This window comes from Pseudorca crassidens, chromosome 3 (genome assembly GCF_039906515.1).
Source record: "Pseudorca crassidens isolate mPseCra1 chromosome 3, mPseCra1.hap1, whole genome shotgun sequence".
NCBI lineage: Eukaryota > Metazoa > Chordata > Mammalia > Artiodactyla > Delphinidae > Pseudorca > Pseudorca crassidens.
This window is the reverse complement of record NC_090298.1, coordinates 106298159-106321861: the sequence shown is the minus strand read 5'-3', so window position 1 is coordinate 106321861 and position 23703 is coordinate 106298159. Positions and strand designations below refer to the sequence as shown.

At 35.0% G+C, this 23703-nt stretch overlaps 1 protein-coding gene across 2 annotated transcripts in view; it reads left to right on the top strand.

The window, feature by feature from the left end:
- Positions 1–23703, top strand: part of FBN2 (fibrillin 2) — a 285484-nt gene that overhangs the window by 174413 nt on the left and 87368 nt on the right. Inside the window, exons 9-18 of one of the 2 annotated variants that reach the window (XM_067731630.1) lie at positions 1782–1934; positions 3423–3656; positions 4579–4716; positions 8542–8661; positions 10300–10425; positions 11261–11383; positions 13038–13160; positions 18431–18583; positions 21009–21062; positions 22643–22768. In XM_067731630.1, coding sequence (XP_067587731.1) covers positions 1782–1934; positions 3423–3656; positions 4579–4716; positions 8542–8661; positions 10300–10425; positions 11261–11383; positions 13038–13160; positions 18431–18583; positions 21009–21062; positions 22643–22768 — 1350 coding nt within the window. The remainder of the gene's footprint in view (positions 1–1781; positions 1935–3422; positions 3657–4578; positions 4717–8541; positions 8662–10299; positions 10426–11260; positions 11384–13037; positions 13161–18430; positions 18584–21008; positions 21063–22642; positions 22769–23703) is intronic. The other variant, XM_067731631.1, reaches the window with a different exon arrangement.

Below are 23703 nucleotides of genomic sequence, written 5' to 3'. Positions count from 1 at the left end.
TCAGAGTTGAAAATCAAAATCTCCAGAGTTTTGCAGAAACCCTAAAGCGAAAGCTAGGTGTGAACTTACCTCCTAAGATTCCTGTCTTCACTTCATTTTGAGACTCTTTTTCGTTCTTTGATGTCAGCAAGATGATGTATATTTTAAAATAATTTCTCATATTTTATCCAGGGTGTTTCAATTGGGAGAGACACTCAGGGTAGCTAATACACCATTCTGCTGGAAACAGAACATATATTGTTTTATTTAATTCTCTCATCAGCCCTGTTCCATAAAGAAGAAAAGATATGTTACAGAATCAACAGTAATAATATTTTGATGTAAACCTAGGTATTCTGACTCAAAGCCATTACTCTTCTTTTTTTTTTTTTTTCCCAAGTCTTATGGTACAGCCTCCTCCTTACAGAGCCTTGAAGAGATCAATACAGTCAATCTACCATGTAGCCCTGAATGTGTTTTGTAACAGTGATTACTGTAAAGAGCTTAGGACTTTCTTATCTTAATTTACATCCTATTCTTGAGGAGTGTAGCAATCAAGTAAATCTAGGAATATGATACTTTGGGTTCCTGGAATGAATATCCTAAAAACTATTTTCCTGGATCATTCTTGGGAGTAGAAACCTCTCTGTGAAATTATTCCCAGTGACAGCCTATCCAAGCCCAGCTTGTAACGTTTATGAAATGTCTGCAGTGCCTTTAAGTATGCACGCATACATCACATTTAGTACTTTGCTCTTGGGCATACTGGGTTTCTTTTGGGAAATGGAAGGCATTCTGATTCTTACATGGAGTACCTTCAAACCAATTCTTTAACAATAGCGTAGAAGCAACCTGAGGTATACTTTGGACCATTCAAGGAAATAATATATTTATTTTAAACTCAATATCTAGTGTAAAAAATTTAGGCCTTCCCTATTAATAGCATTATTTGTAATTAATGGTGTCATCTTCATCAGTGACATGCAGCTCCTGTTTGTTGTGGTACATCTTTCTTCTTGTCACAGACAAAACTTCTTGGAAGCATCTGGATAAAAGTTAAACAATATATAGTGAAACTAGACTTACATTTTTTTGACTCTCTGAATAAAATCCGAAAGTCCTTCCCTCATGGTCTGTCAGGCTGTGCATGCTCTTGCCTTCTGTATGCCTCTGAGCTCAGGGTCTTCCACCCCCCTTATGCCTGCTCTTCTCCAGTCACATGGGTTCCTCATTTTTCACATATGTCAAGCACATCTCCTTCTTTCTCTTTGAACTGCCCTTCTTTCAGGTAACCGTGTGGCTCATGCTCTCATCTTATTAAAGTCTCTTCTCAGATGTGTCAAAGGAGCTGTTCTGCTCAACCTTTCTAAAATAGCACCTGCGTCAGGTGGATATTACTGGGTAACAAATAACCACAAAACTCTCAGTAGTGAACAGCAGTACATGTCTGCAGGTTGGCTGGGTGACTAATTGACCAGTCTAGGCTGAGACTGGGTTGTCGCTTTCCTTCAAGCTCTGGGTCTGTCTGGGTGTGGCTTCTCACTGCAGTGTTGGCTCATATCTGCTTCACGTCTTTCATTTTTGTATGCCTGGGATATGGCATGGCATAGATGCTCAGTGAATATTTGCTTGGTAAATAAGTAAAGGAATGAATAAATGTGATAGAAATTAAACGAATGAGTAGATATAATAGAAATTAAGTAAAATAATTCCCTTCGCTTAGCATCTCCTAACATGTGAAATAATTGATGTGAACTCCAGGTAATTCTGTCATGTCTTCTATTTAATTTTCATATGTTCAGATCAGAGAACAGGCACATGTTTCTCCGGCCTGGTGAATGGTCGCTGTGCACAAGAGCTTCCGGGCAGAATGACAAAAATGCAATGCTGCTGTGAGCCCGGCCGCTGCTGGGGTGTTGGAACCATTCCTGAAGCCTGTCCCATCAGAGGCTCTGGTGAGCTGCTGGCTGCTAGTTCCTCAGGACAGACAGTGTTAGGAAAATTAGTAACAATAATGTACTTTAGTGTTTCCCTTAAAGACAAGTCATGTTTGCATTCCTATTAGTGTCTTCAATATGACTTGGGTGTTTTTTGTGAGGGTTAGGGTGGCATTGGTTATTGGGATCAGTTTTTATTATATCCATTTTGTTAATATTAGAAAAACTCCTAAAAACTGATCATTACTTGACTTTAAGCAAGAATTTTTAATAATTATCTGGAATGTCAGTATTTCAGTTCAGTTTTAAAACCTCCTAATCTTCTATTTGAAGCTTGAATAACAAATTTTGGCCTTCATTTATACTTTATTTCAGGAATGCCCTTAGCTTATAGTGTCCCAATCCTTAAAGATATGTCCTCTCTTTTCTAATGACCTTAAAAATTAAGAATACAAGGGTAGGAGGATACCTCTCATTCACTTTGCTGTATTAACTGCTGTATACCTGAAGCTATACTGGGAAATTAAGATGAATGAGAAGTAGTTCCTCTTGTTAATATAATATGCATAGTTAAGTACAATTAGTGTTTATCACATAAAGGTATGTTGATAATATGTTATTATATTATCTTCATGTTATATTATAAATACTATGAAAAATAATAACACTTTTTGAAATATGCTTATAAAGATATGTATCTATATGTACTATTATGGAGAAAAAAATTAAGGCACATTCTTCCTAAATCTCTAAGCCATGAAATTCCAAAATTGAATAGTAAAAATTTTTAAAAAGCAGAGTTAATGCATAGTATATAATTTTGGAAACTCATCATTCCACTAGTATGTGATAGAAATGTCAATACTCAGACAATTGCTTGAGCTAAATAGTTTTCACTTCTTCTTATATAGTGCCCTGATTCTGAGAACAGTTAAGGAAATAAGGCAATCACTATATTCTTGCTTCTTTTCCCTCAGCTTTGATACTTGGACAGATAATGAGCAGATTTAAAAGTTTACTAAATACTGTCTTCTGTTAAAAATCCACATTAGAAAAAAATTATTCTGAAGCCATATTAATCCCTTAAAGAGAAGAGAAGAGGTAGGAAAAATGTGTAGGTACAATACTGATGGAGATTTAAGTAAAACCAAACATACAGAATGAATTACGTAAAGGTTTAATTTTCATCCATTCAAGTAAATTTCTTGCATTTACAGTTATATCTGGAATTTTATGAGTTGCACTTAGGGACATAAAATCAAAATGTGTAGATAATTGTTTGGTTATGCAACTCAGTTAAAATATGGTATACATATTTTAATTTTTTCTGAAACATCTGTATCTTTTTCTGCCACTGCTAGCATTGAAAATGTTTATTAAGATAATAACTTACTTATTCATATCATCAAGTGAGGATAACCTAAAATGATTATTACAGTACACAAATTGCCTTTATTATGCAGAAATCCATTCATTTGTGGTTAACTGAACTTTCTTCTCTTTTAGAGGAATATCGCAGACTTTGCATGGATGGACTTCCAATAGGAGGGATTCCAGGGAGTGCTGGTTCCAGACCTGGAGGCACTGGGGGGAGTGGCTTTGCTCCAAGTGGCAATGGCAATGGCTATGGCCCAGGAGGGACAGGCTTCATTCCCATTCCTGGAAGCAATGGCTTTTCTCCTGGCGTTGGGGGAGCCGGTGTAGGGGCCGGGGGACAGGGGCCCATCATCACTGGACTAAGTGAGTGTTCACTTTGTGCATAGACTCTTTGGTTTTCCACCTTAAATAATTTTATAATATCTAACTTTTTTGCCAAAGTATGTTTGTGTCTGTGTGTGTGTGCAGAAACTTATTTCAAGGTCTAAAACATAATATAGTAAAACAGAATCTTAGGAAAGTATTATTTTTATGCTCCATAAACTTTCTAAATTGGAGAAAAGAATGAGTGACCCAGGTTCTCTTTGAAAATAGAGATGAGAGCGTGGTAATATTCCAAGTCCAGATGACACCATTAAAGATCACGTTTTTCGGTTCCAGTGTATTTCATTTGGCTGCTTGCAGCTGCCCTGATCATACAACCTTTGAATTGTTTTCCAGAACCATTTCTCAACTGAGATAGACTGAATAAATCTTGCTCTGTGCCTATACAAATATTATAATGAAATATCTTTCTTTTCTTCGCCCTTTTTTGTTGAATAACTTAAGAAATTGAGAACTGCCAGAATTGGCATTGGTGTGCTTGACATTTCAGTTCATTCTTTTTAAAATAACTGCTCTTGCTAATAATATTTAATGATGTCCTACAGTGTTATGTTTATTCTTTTTGGCATATTGCCTATTTACTATATCTGAATATTCAACTACAAAAAAAAAGAAATGGAAAGCATTCAAATGTACAGTAGAACATTCCTGAAATTTTAAAAAGACACCGTTATGGGCAAAGTTTCCAGATGTATATTAACAAGTGCAAGTTACAACCATGTGTCTCAAGAATAGTTTTTAGATTCTCAACGTTAAAGTTTTAATAAAATATAGGATAATGTGGGCTTTTGATATGTACACCTAAATAATATACTATTAAATATCCTCTTAAAAATCGACTTTAAGAAAAGCAATCCATGTTGGAATGATGAAATATCATTTGTGTTCTAATTTTCCCTAGCTATTCTGAACCAGACAATAGATATATGTAAGCACCATACTAATCTCTGTTTAAATGGACGCTGCATACCTACTGTTTCTAGCTACCGATGTGAATGCAACATGGGTTACAAGCAGGATGCAAATGGGGATTGCATAGGTAAGCTCATGCTTCTTTAATTCTTGGTTTTCTAATAGCTTTTAGACTACAGGAACAAGTTGAGCTGAATATGATTTTTAAAAAGTCTTTTGAAGTAAAGCTAATTTCCAAACGGGCTCTCCTGTGTGCATGCTCTTCCATGTGCTCCCTTAACCTACTGCTGAGCTGGACCACTTCAAGACTCCCCTTCCCTTTCTGGTCCTAAATGTTGTGATTTCTGTCTCTGCTTCCCCCTTTCCTTCCTTGTTAGCCGAACAACACTGGATATACGGTGGCATCATTAACATGCAAGAGAAGGTGGAGACTGGGAGGAAGCGGTTGATGAGTCTCTTTTTGAGCATGTTGAGTTTTAGGTGTCTCTGGTACTTAATTATAGAGGTCTCAAGCTAAGAGGAGTGTTCAGGACTAGAGTTAGAGATTTAGTAGTCAGTAACATAGAGGTGTTTATTAGAACCATGAGGGTGAATATTGTCAGCCAGGCTGAACAACAGGAAGAGTAAAAAGATAACAGGAGTAGTGCAGCTGGAAACCTGTGTACCAGCAACATTAGTAATGTTGGAGAGCTGGCAAAATAATCTGAAAATACATGGCACTGAAGCCTTGAAACGGTATGCTTTCAAGAGAAAAGGAGTGTCAAGTGTTAAGTGCAGCAAAAAAATCAAATACAGTGAGGACAAAACCACTATTGTATTTGGCAATGAAGAGAGTTTTGATGATCTTTTAAGGGTAGTTTTAGGACCATGGGGATTGAACCATTTTGAGGTTATTCTTTTATTTATTCATCTTATTAGCAAATAATCATGTATGTGTTTTGTAATTAGCATAACCCTAAATACCAGATTTGGGTTCAGGTCTTCTGTTATAAAATATAGATGAGAGGCCAGGAACAGAGACAGGTAGTATCACAATTTTCCCAAGTAAAATTGAAAACATCTAAGTGCACTATGACTATGAAAAAAATGTAAGCCAAATATGGTGCTTTGGAAAAATCAATCATTCTAAACTGTGTACAGAGACACAAGATCAGAATGATTAAATAAAGCTTAGCCCAGGGTCCCTATATACAGGTGCACAGGTTTTGCACCGCCCAGCTGTAGAGGGTACCATTCACATAATCTAAGTAAATAGCACACCCCAGGGTTGTGCAGGGTATAACCATATGCATCAGTCCTGCCTTAGCACATACTACTTGGTGCTTGTTTAAGTGATAGACCACGTGGTTATTTTTGGAACACCAGGACATACTGATATATTTATTCTACTTATATGACTTAAGAATGATTTTACTGCCAGAAAATATGATTATAAGTATACAACATACAAAACATTCCCTCTTGCACATACATAAGCAGTTACAATCTATCAAACTGAAATTTGATTGACTATTTTTGTTTTGCTATTAATATTTGCTCTTCATGTATCACTGCATGATTCATCAACCAACAAATAAAAATAGGCCATAAGCTTAATATTTTCTGTAAAAATTAGCCAAAGACCTCCATTTAGTTCATGTTAGCACCCAGGTGAGTTTTTAACTCAAATCATTCTATTTTGGAATAGTAAGAAATAATTTGTTTCTGTTGAGCAAAGGTAATCTTACAGCCCTTGAAAATTAAAAGTGTTTTCTAAGTTGGAATATAAAGTACTTTTCAAGGGTAGACATTTCTTACCACAGTAGTATCTGAGAATTTAACCATTTTGATAATCAGTGTTTCTCAATTACTTCATTTATTTTAGGAGTTTAAAATCCTTATGAATTTTGCTTAAAAATATTCAGTCCTCAGTGAAAACAGAGGAAGGAATCAAAGTGTACAGACTGTAATATTTAAATTCTGTTCATCTATACAAGGCAAAACAAAGGTGATCATTTGGAGGTAATAGGCATTGAGACTCAGAGTAAAGGAAAAGCATGAAATATACATTTCAGAATGTGGCAGTGGTCTTTTGTGATTAGCCTAAAACTTAAAATCTTAAAATAATCCTGGGAAACAAAACAAACAAAAAAACAAATGGGATTTTAAAATCATATGGAATTGTGAAGTCACTAATAGTTTTTGGTGACTGTTTGTACTTCCGAAGAAGAAATAAATAAGTGAACTACTATATCTTCTCCGTGTGCTGTAACCTTGGTGAGGTCCCTAAGGGGCTAAGGAAACAGAAATGAATCAGGGCTGTAAATGGCAAAATAACTGGCAGAACTGTCATAGCAATGTGGGACCTTGGGAACAGGTTCTCAAGGGGAGGAAAAGGACCCTGCTTCCCAGAAGGTTTACCTAAAAAGAGGGGGTTGGGTGCATGGTCTCTCATGTTCTTCACTAGAACAGAGCTTTACAATGATGCTTCTAGAATGATACATCTATGACACCTTTCTAATCGTTGCATTTCGATGTTGGGTACACAGAGAATTTAAGGGATCTTCAGCATTGCCTAGTGAAGGTAATGTTGCCAGTTGGACAGACCATTAGTTATGCTTGATATGCTTGTTAATGCTCTAAGCTCTGTCTTTTCTCATATTGCTTCATTCCTTTGGCTCAGTGAATTGATTTTATCAACCAAAAGCGTAAATGTGAGTCTTAATGGGCTGAAGGCATCTTTGGATGAATTGAAAAAGTATTTAATCCTGTTTTCCTTTGTCGTTTTTATTTGCTATGAGATTCTTTTTTTTCCTCTTTTACCAGAGAGGGTTTAATTGCATTCAGTCTGAGTGTATATATCAGTGAAGCTGGTGAGTTTGGTAGAGTACAGTTCCTCTTTTAAGAACATCTGTGAAAGGAGTAATCTGTCTATTAAAATGGTAAACCTGTGAATTGACTTTATTGTTGTATTCTCCAATTTAGCTGAAATTGTATATGTTAATGGCTTCTCATGTATATGAAATGGCAAGTCACTATGCCTAACCAGTCAGCCAGGTTTTTAATTCTCCAGCATTCAAAATAATATTTAGTGGGCATTGCTGAAAGAAGATGAATTAAACTTTTTCTAACACTGGCAAACTTGATTTCTCTGGGATTTGACTAATCTTCACTGTCTAGTCAGTTGTTTGGTTGTGCAGTCCTTGAATTCTGTGATGGGTTTGCATTTAATCAAGGCTTAGAGAACCTGAAGGAAAGCAGTGATGTTTCTCACACTTGGGACCAGAACTAGTATTTGCATAAAACTTGGTTTCATACAAAAAAAAAAAATCCCTGTGCCAATTTTAAGATCCTAAAGAAACCAGAAGCTACTGAATGTAATAGACTTTGTTTTACTTAATTTCCATTTTTTTACCCCATCCTTTGTTTTTTACTTCAAAATATTATCCAAGCCTTGATGCATAGTTACATATATATAGTTGAGTTCACAAAAAAGTTAACAAAAATTCCATAATTTGTCTCTTTTTTAAAACTAGTAGAAGTGTCAACATGTAATATAAATATATATCTTTAAAAATCTTTAATTATCTTCTAACTCTGTACTAAGCTTTAAAGAGGCTATTAACTTGCCCAGATTACTTAGATAATAAGCATTTTCTAGCGTATTGGAACTCGTGGCTGTGTCTTTCCCAAGTCCATGGTTTTAATCATTGTGCATTACTCAAATTGAAAAGTTGTTATTTCTTGATTAAAGCAAATTCCCTTGTACTCTCCAATAGGTGTTATTTTTGTAAATCTCCAGACTGGCCTCTGTAGTTGAAGAAAGGAATTTTTATTCATTTATAAATACTCTGATATTTAGACTATTACCACTGACTGGCCTTCTCTTAAATTTGGGAGGCCTAAATGTACTTTAAACAAACATTTCTAGAAATGGAGTGAAGTCTATAATGGTTTCTTTTGCTACTCACAGATGTTGATGAATGCACATCGAATCCCTGCACTAATGGAGATTGTGTTAACACACCTGGATCCTATTATTGTAAATGTCATGCTGGATTCCAGAGGACTCCCACCAAGCAAGCATGCATTGGTAAGGCAGTTTGCTTTCACATATGATGATGTTCCATGAAATATAGTGACCCAGGCTGTTGGGGTTAAAAGTGAATATTAAAATAAGACATGGAATGAAATAAATGCTGTTACATTATTACAGATTTACTTTATGCTACCCTCAAAGTGCTCTCTTCAAACATAAACACTTTTTGCATGTGTAACACAGGCAATGTGGTATCTGGCTTCACAAAAAAAATTCGGTTTCTCTTCCTTCCCTAGATCACAGCTTCCTTTCTCCAAGTAACATCAGTAGCATTACTGCTCTCTGATTAACGGAGCTTACGATTTATTGTCGTTTTCAACTTCTGTTTCTTTGAACCTCACACATAGTCGGACACCAAATCTAACCTGCTCTTTATTCACAGTTTCCTTGCTATGCCCACCATCCTCGTCCAAACCTCTCCCTCACTACTGATTCATCCCAAAATTCTTTTAGCAGATGACTCTGCTTGTCTTCTTTTTCATTTCCTATTCATCCCCTGGCAGTTACTTGAATCACTTTATTCCAGCAATTTTTTTTTTTTAAACTGCAGGTGTTGGTGCCTTGTTCTTATTAATTAATTTATTTATTTTTGCTGTGTTGGGTCTTCGTTTCTGTGCGAGGGCTTTCTCTAGTTGTGGCAAACGGGGGCCACTCTTCATCGCGGTGTGCGGGCCTCTCACTATCGTGGCCTCTCTTGTTGCGGAGCACAGGCTCCAGACGCGCAGGCTCAGTAGTTGTGGCTCACGGGCCCAGTTGCTCCACAGCACGTGGGATCCTCCCAGACCAGGGCTCGAACCCGTGTCCCCTGCATTAGCAGGCAGACTCTCAACCACTGCGCCGTGAGGGAAGCCCTATTCCAGCAATTTTTGTCATGTAGCTCTTAATCCAGATATTCTGCAGTTACTTCATTCTTACTCCTTGCTGACTTTTGTAAAAATAAATTTTTATTGGAGTATAGTTGATTTACAATGCTATGTTAGTTTCTGCTGTACAGCAAAGTGAATTAGTTATATATATACATATATCCACTCTTTTTTTAGATTCTTTTCCCATATAGGTCATTACACATTATTGAGTAGAATTCCCTGTGCTATACAGTAGGTTCTTACTACTTACCTATTTTATATATAGTAGTGTATATATGTCAATCCCAATCTCCCAATTTATCCCTCCCCCTGCTTTCCCCCTTGGTAACCATCAGTTTGTTTTCTACACCTGTGACTCTGTTTCTGTTTTGTAAATAAGTTCATTTGTGCCATATATTTTTTTGGAACCCACATATAAGCGATATCACTTGCTCTGACTTTTAGGTCTTCAACCACTATGTCAGAAGCAACTGCACCGGTAATTCCAGCTGCACTGTCCACCCTCTCCTACATTCACTGCACATCCATTTCATTTTTCTCTTTCTTTCCCTCTTCAGCTATTATAAGTGAGGGCTATAAAATTGCATAAACCTACGTATCCAAGAAAAAAGCTGGTGAGAAATGAAAATTTTGCTGAAGAAGCAACATGATCTTGAATATTACATGTAAAAATAAACTAGATATTTAAAATTACATTTATTGTTTTATTGTCTTTATCTATAATTATTTTAAAAGACTAATATTTGGCTATTGTTAATTTTCCCAGACATTGATGAATGCATCCAGAATGGGGTTCTTTGTAAGAATGGTCGATGTGTGAACACAGATGGAAGTTTCCAGTGCATTTGCAATGCTGGCTTTGAATTAACTACAGATGGAAAAAACTGTGTTGGTATGGAAATTGCCTGCTCCCTTGCAAAATATTTTTTAAAGGATATACATTTTTATTTATATATTCTATTTTCATGAAAGCTCACACAACACATATGTGAGAGTTGTTCAGATGACTTAGGTAAAATATAAATACATTTAACATAAGACTATTAAAGTGAAGGGACAGGTTTTTGGGAAATGTCATAACAAATGAATAATTTACTACTTCTGGAAATTTTCTGTGTGGCATATGTTTAATTGTAAGTAGCAGTTGTTCTTTGTAATTATTAGCACCTACTGTATTTTGAATGTCGGGGTTATAACACTGACAAAATAGAAAAGGCCCACCTCCAATCTGGGGAAGCATAAAAATGTTTGACATATGTGATAATCAAACCTCTAAATTTTGGTCCTGGTGATGTCTAACAGTGTAGTAAATATCAGTACTCCACAGAAATATTCTATTTGCACAGCAACATGTATTTCACCAACTAATGAAAGTCCAGATCATTTCACTTGCAGTGAGGTTGTCATTGCTTTATTCTCTCATACAATATAAACATCCCCTGAAATCATATTAACTTTTTTGGTAATCAAAATAAAACACTACTCATGTGGTTTTAATAGAAACTAAGCACAAAGGTTCCTTAATTCTTTTTCTTTATGTCCTTTACACTAAAGGTCCTTCATGTTTTCTACACTATTTGCCCTCAGTCAGTTGGCATTCATAAGAAAAAAAATCCATGACCACATGGCTCATTTATGCAGTAGAATATGACTAGTGATTGTTTGTAGAAAGAGGGGGAACTGGTTTCCTCAAGGCCAGTGGTGTAAGTCACATTCTCCTTCTGCAGATCATGATGAATGTACAACTACCAACATGTGTTTGAATGGGATGTGTATTAATGAAGATGGCAGCTTCAAGTGCATCTGCAAACCAGGATTTGTCTTGGCTCCAAATGGGCGTTACTGCACTGGTATGTATGGCTTTGAGATAGGAAAGTAACCATGATTGAAACCATCTTTTTTATTTGAATCAATCATGCAAGAATTACTTCAGTTTCTTTATGTGGATTTTGTATTATTCACATCTCTTGCTAATTCAGTACGGCAGGTGTCTGAAGTTTCCTAGAAAAACATACATTGTGGTTTATGGAACACTAATATCTTTACAAAAATAATAATGGCATAGGAAGAATTAAGGGAATGACAGATTGGTTCTAGCAAGTCTGGAAAAGACGATATAGAAATAATTTCTGTCTACTCTTTGCCTCAATAAAAAAGAGGAAGAAAAAAATCTTGTGTTCGCAGGACTAGATTTTCCACTGTCATTCATTACCGGTTTTGCATTATATCTTTTCCATAAGCTAATCCACGGATCATTTGTTACTATATCATTACCTAAAAATCTTACATCGATTTCATGTAGAAGTAATTTGAATATTCCTAGCAATTGTTTTGTTTATAAAACCCTTTTGAAGGCCAAGCTCTAGCGATAACTTTAGGAAGCAAAATATATGACTCTTGCAAATAAATAAGACTGTATTATGTTTATACTCACAATTGGAATTTAGTAAGATGGAACAAATTTTGCAGTTTTTACTTAAAAACAAGTTATTTACAGTTTTCTTCTTTTAGACAAAATTAACTCCATGGATGCTTTCTGTCTTCAATTATACAAACTTATCTGAATACCAAATAATACTCATAACCAATCCCTGTAATTTCAGTGAAATTCTGGAGACAGTAGAGAGTGAAAAATCAAGACTCATTCTTGTATTTCTGAATAAAAGTAGTTTCTTGACTATTCAGGAAAGGGGAGTTCAGTATTAAATAGAAATATTGTAGCTTTGCTGATTGATCTCATGCATGGGATGTCATCTCAAGGTGAGCTGACTTGGATTAATCACAGGGTATGAGATTAGCATTCTGTTTCAGTGTGTAGCATGACATTACAGCATGTAACATTTTAGCAGTTCTTAAGAAACTTAAGTACTCACATAAAGATCACCTAAATCTCACCAGTTCCTGCTTTATTGAACTTTCTATTAATTTTTTAATTACCAATGCTGTAATCCATAAATTTTGAAATGCTCATGATTTGGCAGCCCCGTGTTTGGAAGGCTGTTTCCCTTTTGGGGGGAAACCATTTAATGGTGGGTTACAGTTCATAAATTCAAGCAATTGAATTGAAAATTACAAGGGAGACCCCAAATTATTTTGTTATTATGAACTAATTGAATTAAAACAGCATCTTAGTTAGAATTTTATGTGTGTGTAACTAAAAGTTAAATACAAACACTGACCTCAGTTTGAAGAATTTGTTTCACTTAACTAATTTGAGTTAAATATCTTTAATATTAAGCTGAATTGCCAAATAAATAATGAAAAATGAATTTGTGAGACTCTTCTAAGTGGTAAAATGAGGCAACTTTCACTCAGTCTTTCTGAAAAATACGTTTGAAAGAATTGCATTTGTGTATAAGATTTGTTGTCACATCTGTGTGTTCTTCCACAAATTATAAAATTGAAAACAAAGTGTTGATAATGTAGAGTGGTGGCAACAGGTGAACTCTGTAGGAAAGTTAAATTTACCCAGTAATGGCCCGGCTTGTGTTTCCTTCTGGGCAGATATTGATGAGTGCCAGACCCCAGGAATCTGCATGAATGGGCATTGCATCAACAATGAAGGGTCGTTCCGCTGTGACTGTCCCCCAGGCCTGGCTGTGGGTGTGGATGGACGCGTGTGTGTTGGTAAGTGAAACATTCTGTAATGGCCCCACTGACCAAATGATCTTTGAAAAAGGGATAAAGATATATCCATACAATGGAATCATATTCAGCCATAAAAACGAATGAAGTAGTGACACATACGAAAGCATGGATGAACTTGAAAACATTACGCTAAGTGAAAGAAGCCACACATAAAAGACCACATAGTATACGAGTCCAAATGAAATGTTCATGAAGGTCAAATCTGTGGCGACAGAGCAGATTAGTGGTTGCTTAGAGCAAGAGAGGGTGAGGGTGGTGGGAGAAGGGGATGATCACCAAAGGCATTTCTGAGGTGGTGAGATGTTCTGAAATCAGCTAGGATGATGATCAACTCTGTGAATATGCTAAAAACTATTGAATTGTACACTTTAAATATGTGAATTCTTTGTATGTGAATTATATATTAATAAAGTGGTTTAAAAGAAATGGACAAGGAGCCCGGCCAGCTCCCTTCAGAAGCCTCTGATGAGATGCAAGTCATAAATGCTGGAGAAGGTAAAAAAAAATTGTCCTTTACCAGCATTCTTCATAGTGTTAGATAACCACATCTCTAAATACAATGGATTTATATTTTATAATTAATAACAAATAAGACTTGAAATGGGTACTGTAGTTGTATCTAAATAAATTCTTGTTTTTATCCCAAGAAAATCTATTTATTTATTTTTCCATTTGAGTTTTAAAAATTTTTTTAAATTTTATTTTTATACAATTTTAAAGATTACTTTCCATTTACAGTTATTACAAAATATTGGCTATATTCCCCATGTTGTACAATATATCCTTGAGCCTATCTTATACCCAATAGTTTGTAGCTCCCACTCCTCTACCCCTATATTGCCCGCTCCCCCGCCCCGCCCCCGGTAACCACTAGTTTGTTCTCTATATCTGTGAGTCTGCTTTTTTTCCCGAACAAAATTTTAAATGTAAATAATTTATACAATAGAACTTCGACGTACATCAAAAGCTAGAAATGTTTCTAAATAGTTATTCTTCATCACTGTGTATGTAACTAATGATAGAAACCTGGGAAGAGTATGAGAGAGAATGTATATTTTATTTGAAACCATTCAGAATTCCTCTTGGATACTTTTGAGTTACCAGGCATCAGCTTTAAAGAGGCAGGCAAGATGAAAATGTCATTGGCATTTCGAAACCCACCCAACGTGTCCTAACGATAGCAAGAGCAGAGTGAGTCTGTTGTAAAAATACATTGAATGCCGTATTCTCTCCAAAGCACTTTCATGAAACTTCTAGGGTGAATTAGCCATTGTGCACCATCTGTTTTCAGGTCACATAGTAAAAGGCAGACATACTCACTGGTTTAAAAGTATATTTGAGAGAAATGAAAGTCTTTCTCAGACATAGTTGGTTTTACTTTATTCTTACCTATGGGAATCAAAACATTTGGATTCTGAAGGTTAAAAAAAAAAGAGGCAACAGCAGATGGAAATAATCTGACCACTTAAAGTTTCACCCACTCTATCCAATCTAGGATTTATTTCAGCTTACAAGATTGTCAGCACTTCGTTCAGGGCTATTTCAAATACAGTAACTAGAAGAATGTAGCTCCTTGCTGCTTAGAGAGCTAAAATATTTTCAGTTGCTTTTTTCCTTTATCTAAATGCTTTTGCTGAAACGTATGGTGAGTACAAAACCAGTTTTAGAGGGAGAAATAATTTTTCTTTTAAGCAACCGACATATGAGTAGTTGTTAGGAATTCAGTGTTCAAACACAAATATTCCTTCTCTTGTCCACATACAGAAAAGGCATTAGAAATTTTTGGGAAACGCTCTCCAGTTTTTCACAATTGTGGTTACTTAAACTTTTTAAAATAAAAACACTATTTGTTCTGTGTGTAAAATTATGTATTACTGTTCCCTTAACATGCTAGATATTTTTTCTTCATGTCTTCTGCCTTTTGAAATGCTTTCAGTTGCATTGATTGTTGAGGTTAGAAATGAATCATTGCTATGAATTATTATTAGAGTTAGCACTTTAATTCTAGATTTTGTTTGTTCATTTTTGTTTCCCTAGAGAGTGCGATGGGGGTTTTTATTTTCAGAAAATTAAATTACTATTGTAACTAGTATGTTGAACAAGCATGACTCACAGGCAGGATATGAACAAAAGGCAACTGTATTTTGTTTTTTTCAATCCTTTAAAAATATATTTTTAATTATTCAATGGGAACAGTTTATCCAATAAGTAAGGAAGAAAACTCAGGCAGCCCCTTACTTTACTATTTTTAGATAGCAAAAATTTATATGACTACTTTAGGTAATGAAAATAATCTGAATTTAGCAATTAGAATGTCCAGCATCATATAATAGTTAATATTCGAACTTGATTTGAAGTTACGACTTCCCTCCCAAGCTCAGACCTTCGTGAGGAAGACATTTCTGACTCCACAGGCTCAAGTGCAGGAGGAAAGGTGAGAAGGCAGAAGCAGTGACAGTGTCCTAGGGTGGCTTCAAGACTTCTGGGCTTCACACAAGTTTAAAGCCAATTTCTTCCTCGTGGGTGATTTCATGATTATGTCAGGGGCGTTGGCCTGCCCTTCCCGAGATGCAGACACTGCATTTTTCTCCTGGTGGCCACTCCTGGCTCAACGTCTTGTCTTTCTGCAGTCCACTTCAGACAGAGATCTAATGGTGTCTCATCACCCTCCACGTAGTCGTTTTAGGAACCTCACTTAGTGTGGCCCATGTCTCATCCATAGGACGTGCCACCCTTTGCCCTCTGAACCGAGTGAACAGAGGTTCTACAGTGGGAATAGCAGCCACTCTCCTCTGTGTGCTACGTGTCCCTGACAGAGTTGGGTGCAAAGCTCTTCAAGTTGCTCCCTGCGAAGCTCTGCTCTCTTGACCAGGGGTGAGGATGGAAGCATGCCCAACTTGTAATCTGGCTCTTCCAAAAAAATCCTCCTCAAAAACTCTTCTCTTAATTGCTATTCTCTAAATTGTATCCTCGGTATTGGGAGGGGTTTAAGGACCTGGCAACCAATTTTCCATCTCTACTTCCTTCAGGATGGAGTCTCAAAATTCACCTTGTTATATGATATTTAGCACCATGGGATTTCAGCTTAAAGTTCCTTTTTAGCATCCTGTTACGTTAGTATTTCAATATCTTCATGAACGCTGTTTGACAGTTCTGTCAGGTAAAAGGTTAATTTTTTTCTTTACCCTAGTTCTGCTATTTACTAGCTGTGAGGCCTTAGGCAAGACACATTACCTCTCTGTGCCTCCTTTGCTCACTAGTTGTTTTTGAAGATTAAATATGTTAACATTAGACATATTTGTGTAAACTTGAATGATGTCTGGCACATAAAACATGCCCAATAAGTTAACTACTACAATTATTACTGTTTTGTTAAATCGGAATAGTGATGTTACATCAAAAATAGTCTTAGAGTTGCTGCTTTAAGCTATAAAGAAAAGTTGATACTAAAGAATGTAAAATACAGCTAGCATCTTGTGTCCATACCAATTTTACCTTTGGTAAAGATAAAGTATGATAATTCCATGAAAAAATCCTTTAGCAATTCCAAGTTTTAAGAAAGAAAAGACATGGAGAAATTTGATAACATATGGAACAGGTATAGCTTAGGATGAAGTCGAGTCACCCACCAAAATATTCATGTGATCATGTTCTGATCGTGCTGCTGGTATCGGTACCTCTAATCCTGTCCACTGGGAACAGTGGCTTGGTTACATTGAAGAGAATAATGTGAACTAAGGTTCCAGTGTGGGGTCTTTGAAAAGGAAAAAGTCAACTGTCTTCATTAAAAATAGAAGTGAGTACCATAGGCTTTTTATCAACTTGCTTCTAAAAATTGTTCCTGGCTTATGTTCTTAACATGAAAACAGAAATAACTTTGACCATTCTATGATGCCTTTTGAGATAAGTGGTACCATCCTAAGAACTCACAAAAATCTTATTGAAAATCATGAACTATGTGGTATTTGTGCATATTTGTCATTGTGTTGAGTCCTATTCTTATGTGTAACTCAGAGCTGACTGCCAAACCAGGCCATAGCAGAAGCAGAAAGGGACGCACGTCCCCTTCCCAGGGTTGGAGTAGTAAAATCTTATGACCTTCTTCTATCTGAGCATACACAGATCTCATTGTTTAATGCGGCCACACATCTCATTGTTTTAACGGGAAACATCACCACATTGTAAGACATAGGTGACTCACTTTGCATAACAAGCAGATAAAGTTATTTCCAACAAGTTATGAATAATTATAGATATTTATAATAATGGTTATCTCTTTGATGGAATTGCCATATCAATAGACTGCTTAAAAGCTCTACTGCTTCTCTGGCCTGTATGATGATCTGAGTTTTTTTATAGTTCACCATTTACCATCTCATAAAGTTGTATTATATTTTATGAGAATTTAGAATGAGAGAACTAAGCAGGATACGCTACTTTGGGGTGTAACAGGACATAGTAGAAAGAGGAAAAGTTTTGGAGGTCACACAAGCCTGAGTCTGAATTCCAGGTCAGACAGTGGATAGTCTACAGCTTTGAGGTACTTATATAACCGCTCTGAACCTCAAACTCCTCATTTATAAAAAGTGGGTAACGATCACTATCCTATGGAGTTGTTGGCCTGAATGTTCAACAAGATAATGTCTGTAAAGCAACAAGCACAATGCCACAGATACATAATGATAGTTATTGAATATTATTTGTGTAACTGGATTTATTGAGAGTCTGCAATGATTAAAACACAGTCACAACAGTAAATTGGGGGTTGAAGAGAAAGGTCACCTAACTCAGAAATTTAAGTAAGAAAGTTCATGACCAAGCAGTATCATCTCAAGGTAGTTTAACTGCACTGCACTTCATTGTTCATAAGAACTTCTAAAATAGAAATGATATTAAATGTAGTCAGTGATTAGAGCTCTAAATCTTGTTTGTAACAGTGGAAATACACCTGGCTCAATGACAGGCCCGTGAGGAAAAGTGGGATAATTGATGCTTGTGTAGCACATAAAACTTCTTGGAGAAAAAAAAAAAAGAATTGTTGATAATGCATTTATTCTTTCCCTCTCTCAACAAACATTTGTTGATTTCTTAACACTATGAGATGCTAAAGATACAAAGAAAAAGAAAAGTGGCAGATGCCTTCTAGAAGCTTCCCATATAGTGACCACTTAAGTTACAAGAAGCCTTCAGTTTTGAAATCTCTTTGTCTCTATCACTGTCTCAAATCATTGTTCTTCTGTCTCCTTTAGATACTCACATGCGCAGTACATGCTATGGTGGAATCAAGAAGGGAGTGTGTGTCCGTCCTTTTCCTGGTGCAGTGACCAAGTCTGAATGCTGCTGTGCCAATCCAGACTATGGTTTTGGAGAGCCCTGCCAGCCATGCCCTGCTAAAAATTCAGGTAGTCACCTTCGCCAGTTTCACACCTGATAAAGAATCTAGAAATGTCACATTAGATATTTGGCCAGAGTACCTCGGCTCTGAAGTGTTTTGTCTTTATTTTTAATGGAAGAAAAGAAATCCAAATCTGTGTTGACATGTGAAGCATATAATAAAGAGATCTATCTTGTTTTTACTTATGATCTCTAGGCAGAGAGAACACACGGTGAATTTTATGATTATTTATTTATTTTATGATCCAATTATGACTGTTACAATGGATTCTTTACGTGAATATGTTAGCCTCAAAATCTTCCATCCCTTCTGTCATTCTGAAGATAAATAGCATAAAATTTACGTATCACTTTCAAGGTTATAATAAGTTCATGAGAACCTGGTTTTATTTATTTTTAATCTTTACACAGAATGGTCTTAGGCTGCAGTCTATCAGAAGTTCCAGTCTATCAGGAATATCAGTAGTTCCAGAAAGTCATAAATTTATTTCTGAATGTTGTCATGAATTATAGGCACATTAAACAGTTTAATTCTTTGACTATTCTATGACTTGTTTATTCATATTTTTATGAAAACTGTATTGAATAGATGTAAGTACAGTAGGGAATCAGAAATAAACACAATCTCTTTTCCTTTAAAGTTGGGAATAGTTGAAAATATAGGTAGGCAAACATATAAATTATAGTTTGGTATGATTGCTGGCTTAAAAGGGACATAAAGAACTGGGAGAGCACAAAGGAAGGAGCAGTTAGTTGCCTGGGGAGGCTGGGAAAGACTGCACAGAGGGGTGGAGGCTTACTTTGGTCTTGAAAAAAGGAATAAGAACTTCCCAGGTAGAAGATGGAAGAAATGAATTCCAGCAAAGGAAGTGGCCTGTAATTCTGTTAAAAATCCTAAATGGACTGTTCAAACCTTAGCAAAATGGTGAGAGTCCCTCGGGAAGAATTACTGAGTATGACATTTTTTAAAAAGAGGAGTTAATGAAGGAAGTCTTCCCCTAAAATGTTAAGTGAATTATGCATATTATGAAAGAAGTGCAAAAATTGATAACAAGACTAGGTAAAAAGATTAGTGGCTAATAAAATGAGTTCTGAATATAAGTGGAAATATAGGACACAATAAAGATAGCATTGAGATCAGTGAGAACAAATTAAACTAAGTAATTAATATTGTTGATAAATATTGGGACAAATATGGAGTTAGCTCCCTACATTAAATGTTACAAAATAATTTTTTTGTAGAAGATACAAACTTTTTGTTATCCTGTAATGATAAAGGACACTCAAAACAGACCCCAAAGACTAAAATACACATATAAAGTAGAAAAATATTTTATTTAATTTATAAAGAATTTACATTAATCAATAAGGAAAGTTGAAATCCTCTATAGAAAAAAGTACAGTGTACATAGAACTTCACAAAGCAGAAAGGCAAATGGTAGAGTGCCATATAAAAATTAAAAGAAATCTATCTAAAATTAAAAGAAAAGTTTAAAAAGGTGTCATTTTTGTTTATTAGATTGGTAAAATACAAATGATTGATTTTCCCCAGTGTTGGGGAGGATATACAGAAATGGCTACTCTCTTACATTGGTGTTAGAAGGGTAACCTGGGATATTTAGGGAGAGGGGGACTATCAAAAACCTTAAAAGAGACATAAACTTTGAGCAGTTTTACTTCCAAGAGATTAACCTAGTGATAGAATTGAACTTTGTATTTTTTTATTATAATTGCAGAAAGTTGAACAAACCTAATTTCATCAATAAGAGATTGATTGAATGAGTGTGGTAGATCCACATAACTGAGAAAAGATGTTAAATCGTCTTTATTATAAATAGGCTATTACATGAAATGTCTATGTAGAGTATGTCTATGTCTATGTAGAGTACAGAGGGTCCAAGCCTGCTCCCCACTTACAAACTCTATGACCTGAGCATGTTACTTCCCATCTCTATCCAAGCTCTCTTGGGATTAAAAGAGGAAAAATAACAGTATCTAGTTTGTGGTATTGGGAGGATTAAATAAATTATTAGATGCAAAATGCTAGAACAACACCAGGCACATCACGTGGTAAATGCTATTTATTACGTGTTTTCTATTATTTTATTATTGAGAGGAGAAGAAAAGCTAAAAAGCAATCTCTGTTGTACAATTTAGATATTTTTAAAGTTTACATAAGTAGAAAATATTTGTAATGTTTATCAATATATTAATGAAATTCAGGGTGATAATCACAGTTATTTTTATTTACATTTTTATGCTTACCTGTGATTTTGGAATTCTTAAAATAATTTTGTGCTAGAAAATGGTCCTTTTCATTTTAAGTTGTTGCAGGTAATTCTTAATGATAGTTTTGGAGTTATGTAAGTGACTTGTGTATGGAACAGATATAATTTAGAGTTTTTGATTTCTCTATTTGTTTTTATCTTACAGCTGAATTCCACGGTCTTTGTAGTAGTGGAGTAGGTATCACTGTGGATGGAAGAGGTAGCTCTATTCAATTCTCAATCTTATAATAATTATATAGTTTTATAGTTTTATTATTATAATATTATAGATAAGATGTATTTAATATTATAAAAATATATCAGTATAAAGTAATAAAATAAACTATCTCCTAGAACAATGGTTATAAGCTAGATGGTATCAATAAGTATGTAGATGTACATTTTTCATAGTAGATAAATATTTATCTGTTAAACATGCATTGTTTAAAATGTCACTAACAAACTACAACCATGATTTTATGGATACCGTCACTTAAGAAGAAGCTAGAGCTTGTAAAAAAAAAAAAAAGAAAAACAAGTCAATTTAAAGAAAAATGTTAAATAATGGTGCTGACATGGTTTAAACAAAAACAATCTGTAAGAGATATTTGATATGGATCTTTAAGAGATATTTGAGATATACTGCCCTAAAAATAAATTGACTACTTATGACTAAGAATACTAAAATGTTTCTGTCCAACCAAAGAAGTACAAGGTTTCATTAAAGTTTTCTTTTTTAAAATTTAGCACTATGATTAACAAAATTACAATATAGAACTTGAACATTAAGTACATATGTGTTTATAAAGTTATTTTATATGTTAATAGTGTCCTTTGTTTTTTTAAAATAAAATTGTAGGGTGCTATTAATCTTTAGTTTACATATATATTCTAATACTTTCATGTTTGAGGAGACTTTAGACAAATTATAGATTGACAGTAAATATCACATTTTTTTGCAAAGAACGTCAGAAACCAGAGTAAAGGAGCAAACTTTTACAATGATGTTTCTCCCAAAAATTAAATTAAAAGACTAACATTTCTGGAGTATTTAAGGCTTCCCAAATTCTAGAACACAGTAGTTAGGATTAAAATTTGAGCATAGTTACCAAAATTTTATTTTATGCTGACTCGTTTTTTTATTCCCTTTCAATATGGCCTCCCCAACAGAGCCATTGCAACTAGATGGTTGCTCATACAAGCACATCATTCCTCAAGTCCCACGGCCCACGGGTGACAGAGCGTAGTCATGTTCATGGCTTGTTGTAAAACACTGTGTTCTCAAGCATCCACATTTGAACTGTCCTCTCCATTAATTTCAACTTATCAACAATGAGTAACATTTAATAAGTATCATATTACTTAGTTGACTATAAAAAATGATAATAAAATAGAAATATTCCAGGCCTTCAGGACCATAAAATTATACAGACACCCTAATAAATCTTTGCCTTTTAATTAGATGGTTATAATACCTATCAAGTTGAGTTTTCCTTTGGGTTTTGAGCCAACAGTCTATAAATTTCTTTATTAATTTTATCATAAATGCCAGCACATTACATGGCTTAATGCTTTGAATTTCTGCCGGTTCCCTTCATTTTTCTTTTGACTTACCAGGAAGTGTCCCATATCTCTCTATTTTATTCTCACTCCTTATTTTCATTTCGTTTCCCTTTCTGAATTGCAAATTGGGGGTTTGCAGGGTTAGACACTACGTATTTTGAGTGCTCTTTACTAGACATACATGTATCAACAGACAGTAAGTGGCTGTGAGCATTAAACTCTGAACATTTAATGCAGATATCAATGAGTGTGCTCTGGATCCTGATATATGTGCCAATGGAATTTGTGAAAATTTACGTGGTAGTTACCGTTGTAATTGCAACAGTGGCTATGAGCCAGATGCCTCTGGAAGAAACTGTATTGGTAAGTTATTTGTTTTATTATACAAGAGCCTTTTGTATAGTTTAATCCCATGGATTATAGGAGAAATCAAACTACAAATAAATGAGTAAAACTAGAGATCTTACAGTTTTTCTTGTTTCCTTTTTAGTGCAGAGATAGAAAAATATGGGAATCAAACAAATGCTGTTACATAGTAACAAACTTTTTAGTGGCACAATTTAGTATTTAAATTATTTTTTTCCCAAGTGAATGGACAGAGTCAGTTATCGGCCTGTTATATCTGCATATATCTTAATCCTATAATTTTTCACTAGGAAGTGGGATTCAAAAATTAATGAGGCAGTGTGGATAATAATAAGTTAAGAAAATTAAATATTACAGGTTGACTTATAAAGAATCAGTTGCTGCAAAATATCCAAACATGATAACTGAGATGGGTGTTTCCTTTTGTAATTTATAAGGGAATGTTTGAAAAAACTCAAGTATGTAGTTCGTATGTTCAAGAATTTGTGAAGAATCTAGATTTTCCCGTGGAGCACTTGAGTTCACTTTTATAAAACGAATGTTATTCCATCCATTATTATATATAATAATTTTTACATCTAACCACTGATGACTCTTACATCCAAGTCTTGATGATTATGATTAGAAAGAAATACATTTTTCTATGTTTATGGCTCTGGGTTTTATTACTGATTTATGTTATTATATATCCATTTCACCTTGGGTTGAAGACATACATACAGATGGATATATAAAGCTATATTAAATATCATGTACTTATAACAGATTTTGATATCTGTTGGGAAGGGCACCAGCCAGAGATTGTTGAACATTTATAAAAATACGCAAACCAGCTAGTTTTTATTCCCCAGAAGCAAAGTTGCTTCCAGCATAGTGTCCAAGTACAGTTGAGCACATGAGTACCCTACTGAAAACAGGGAGATTCAGTGAGC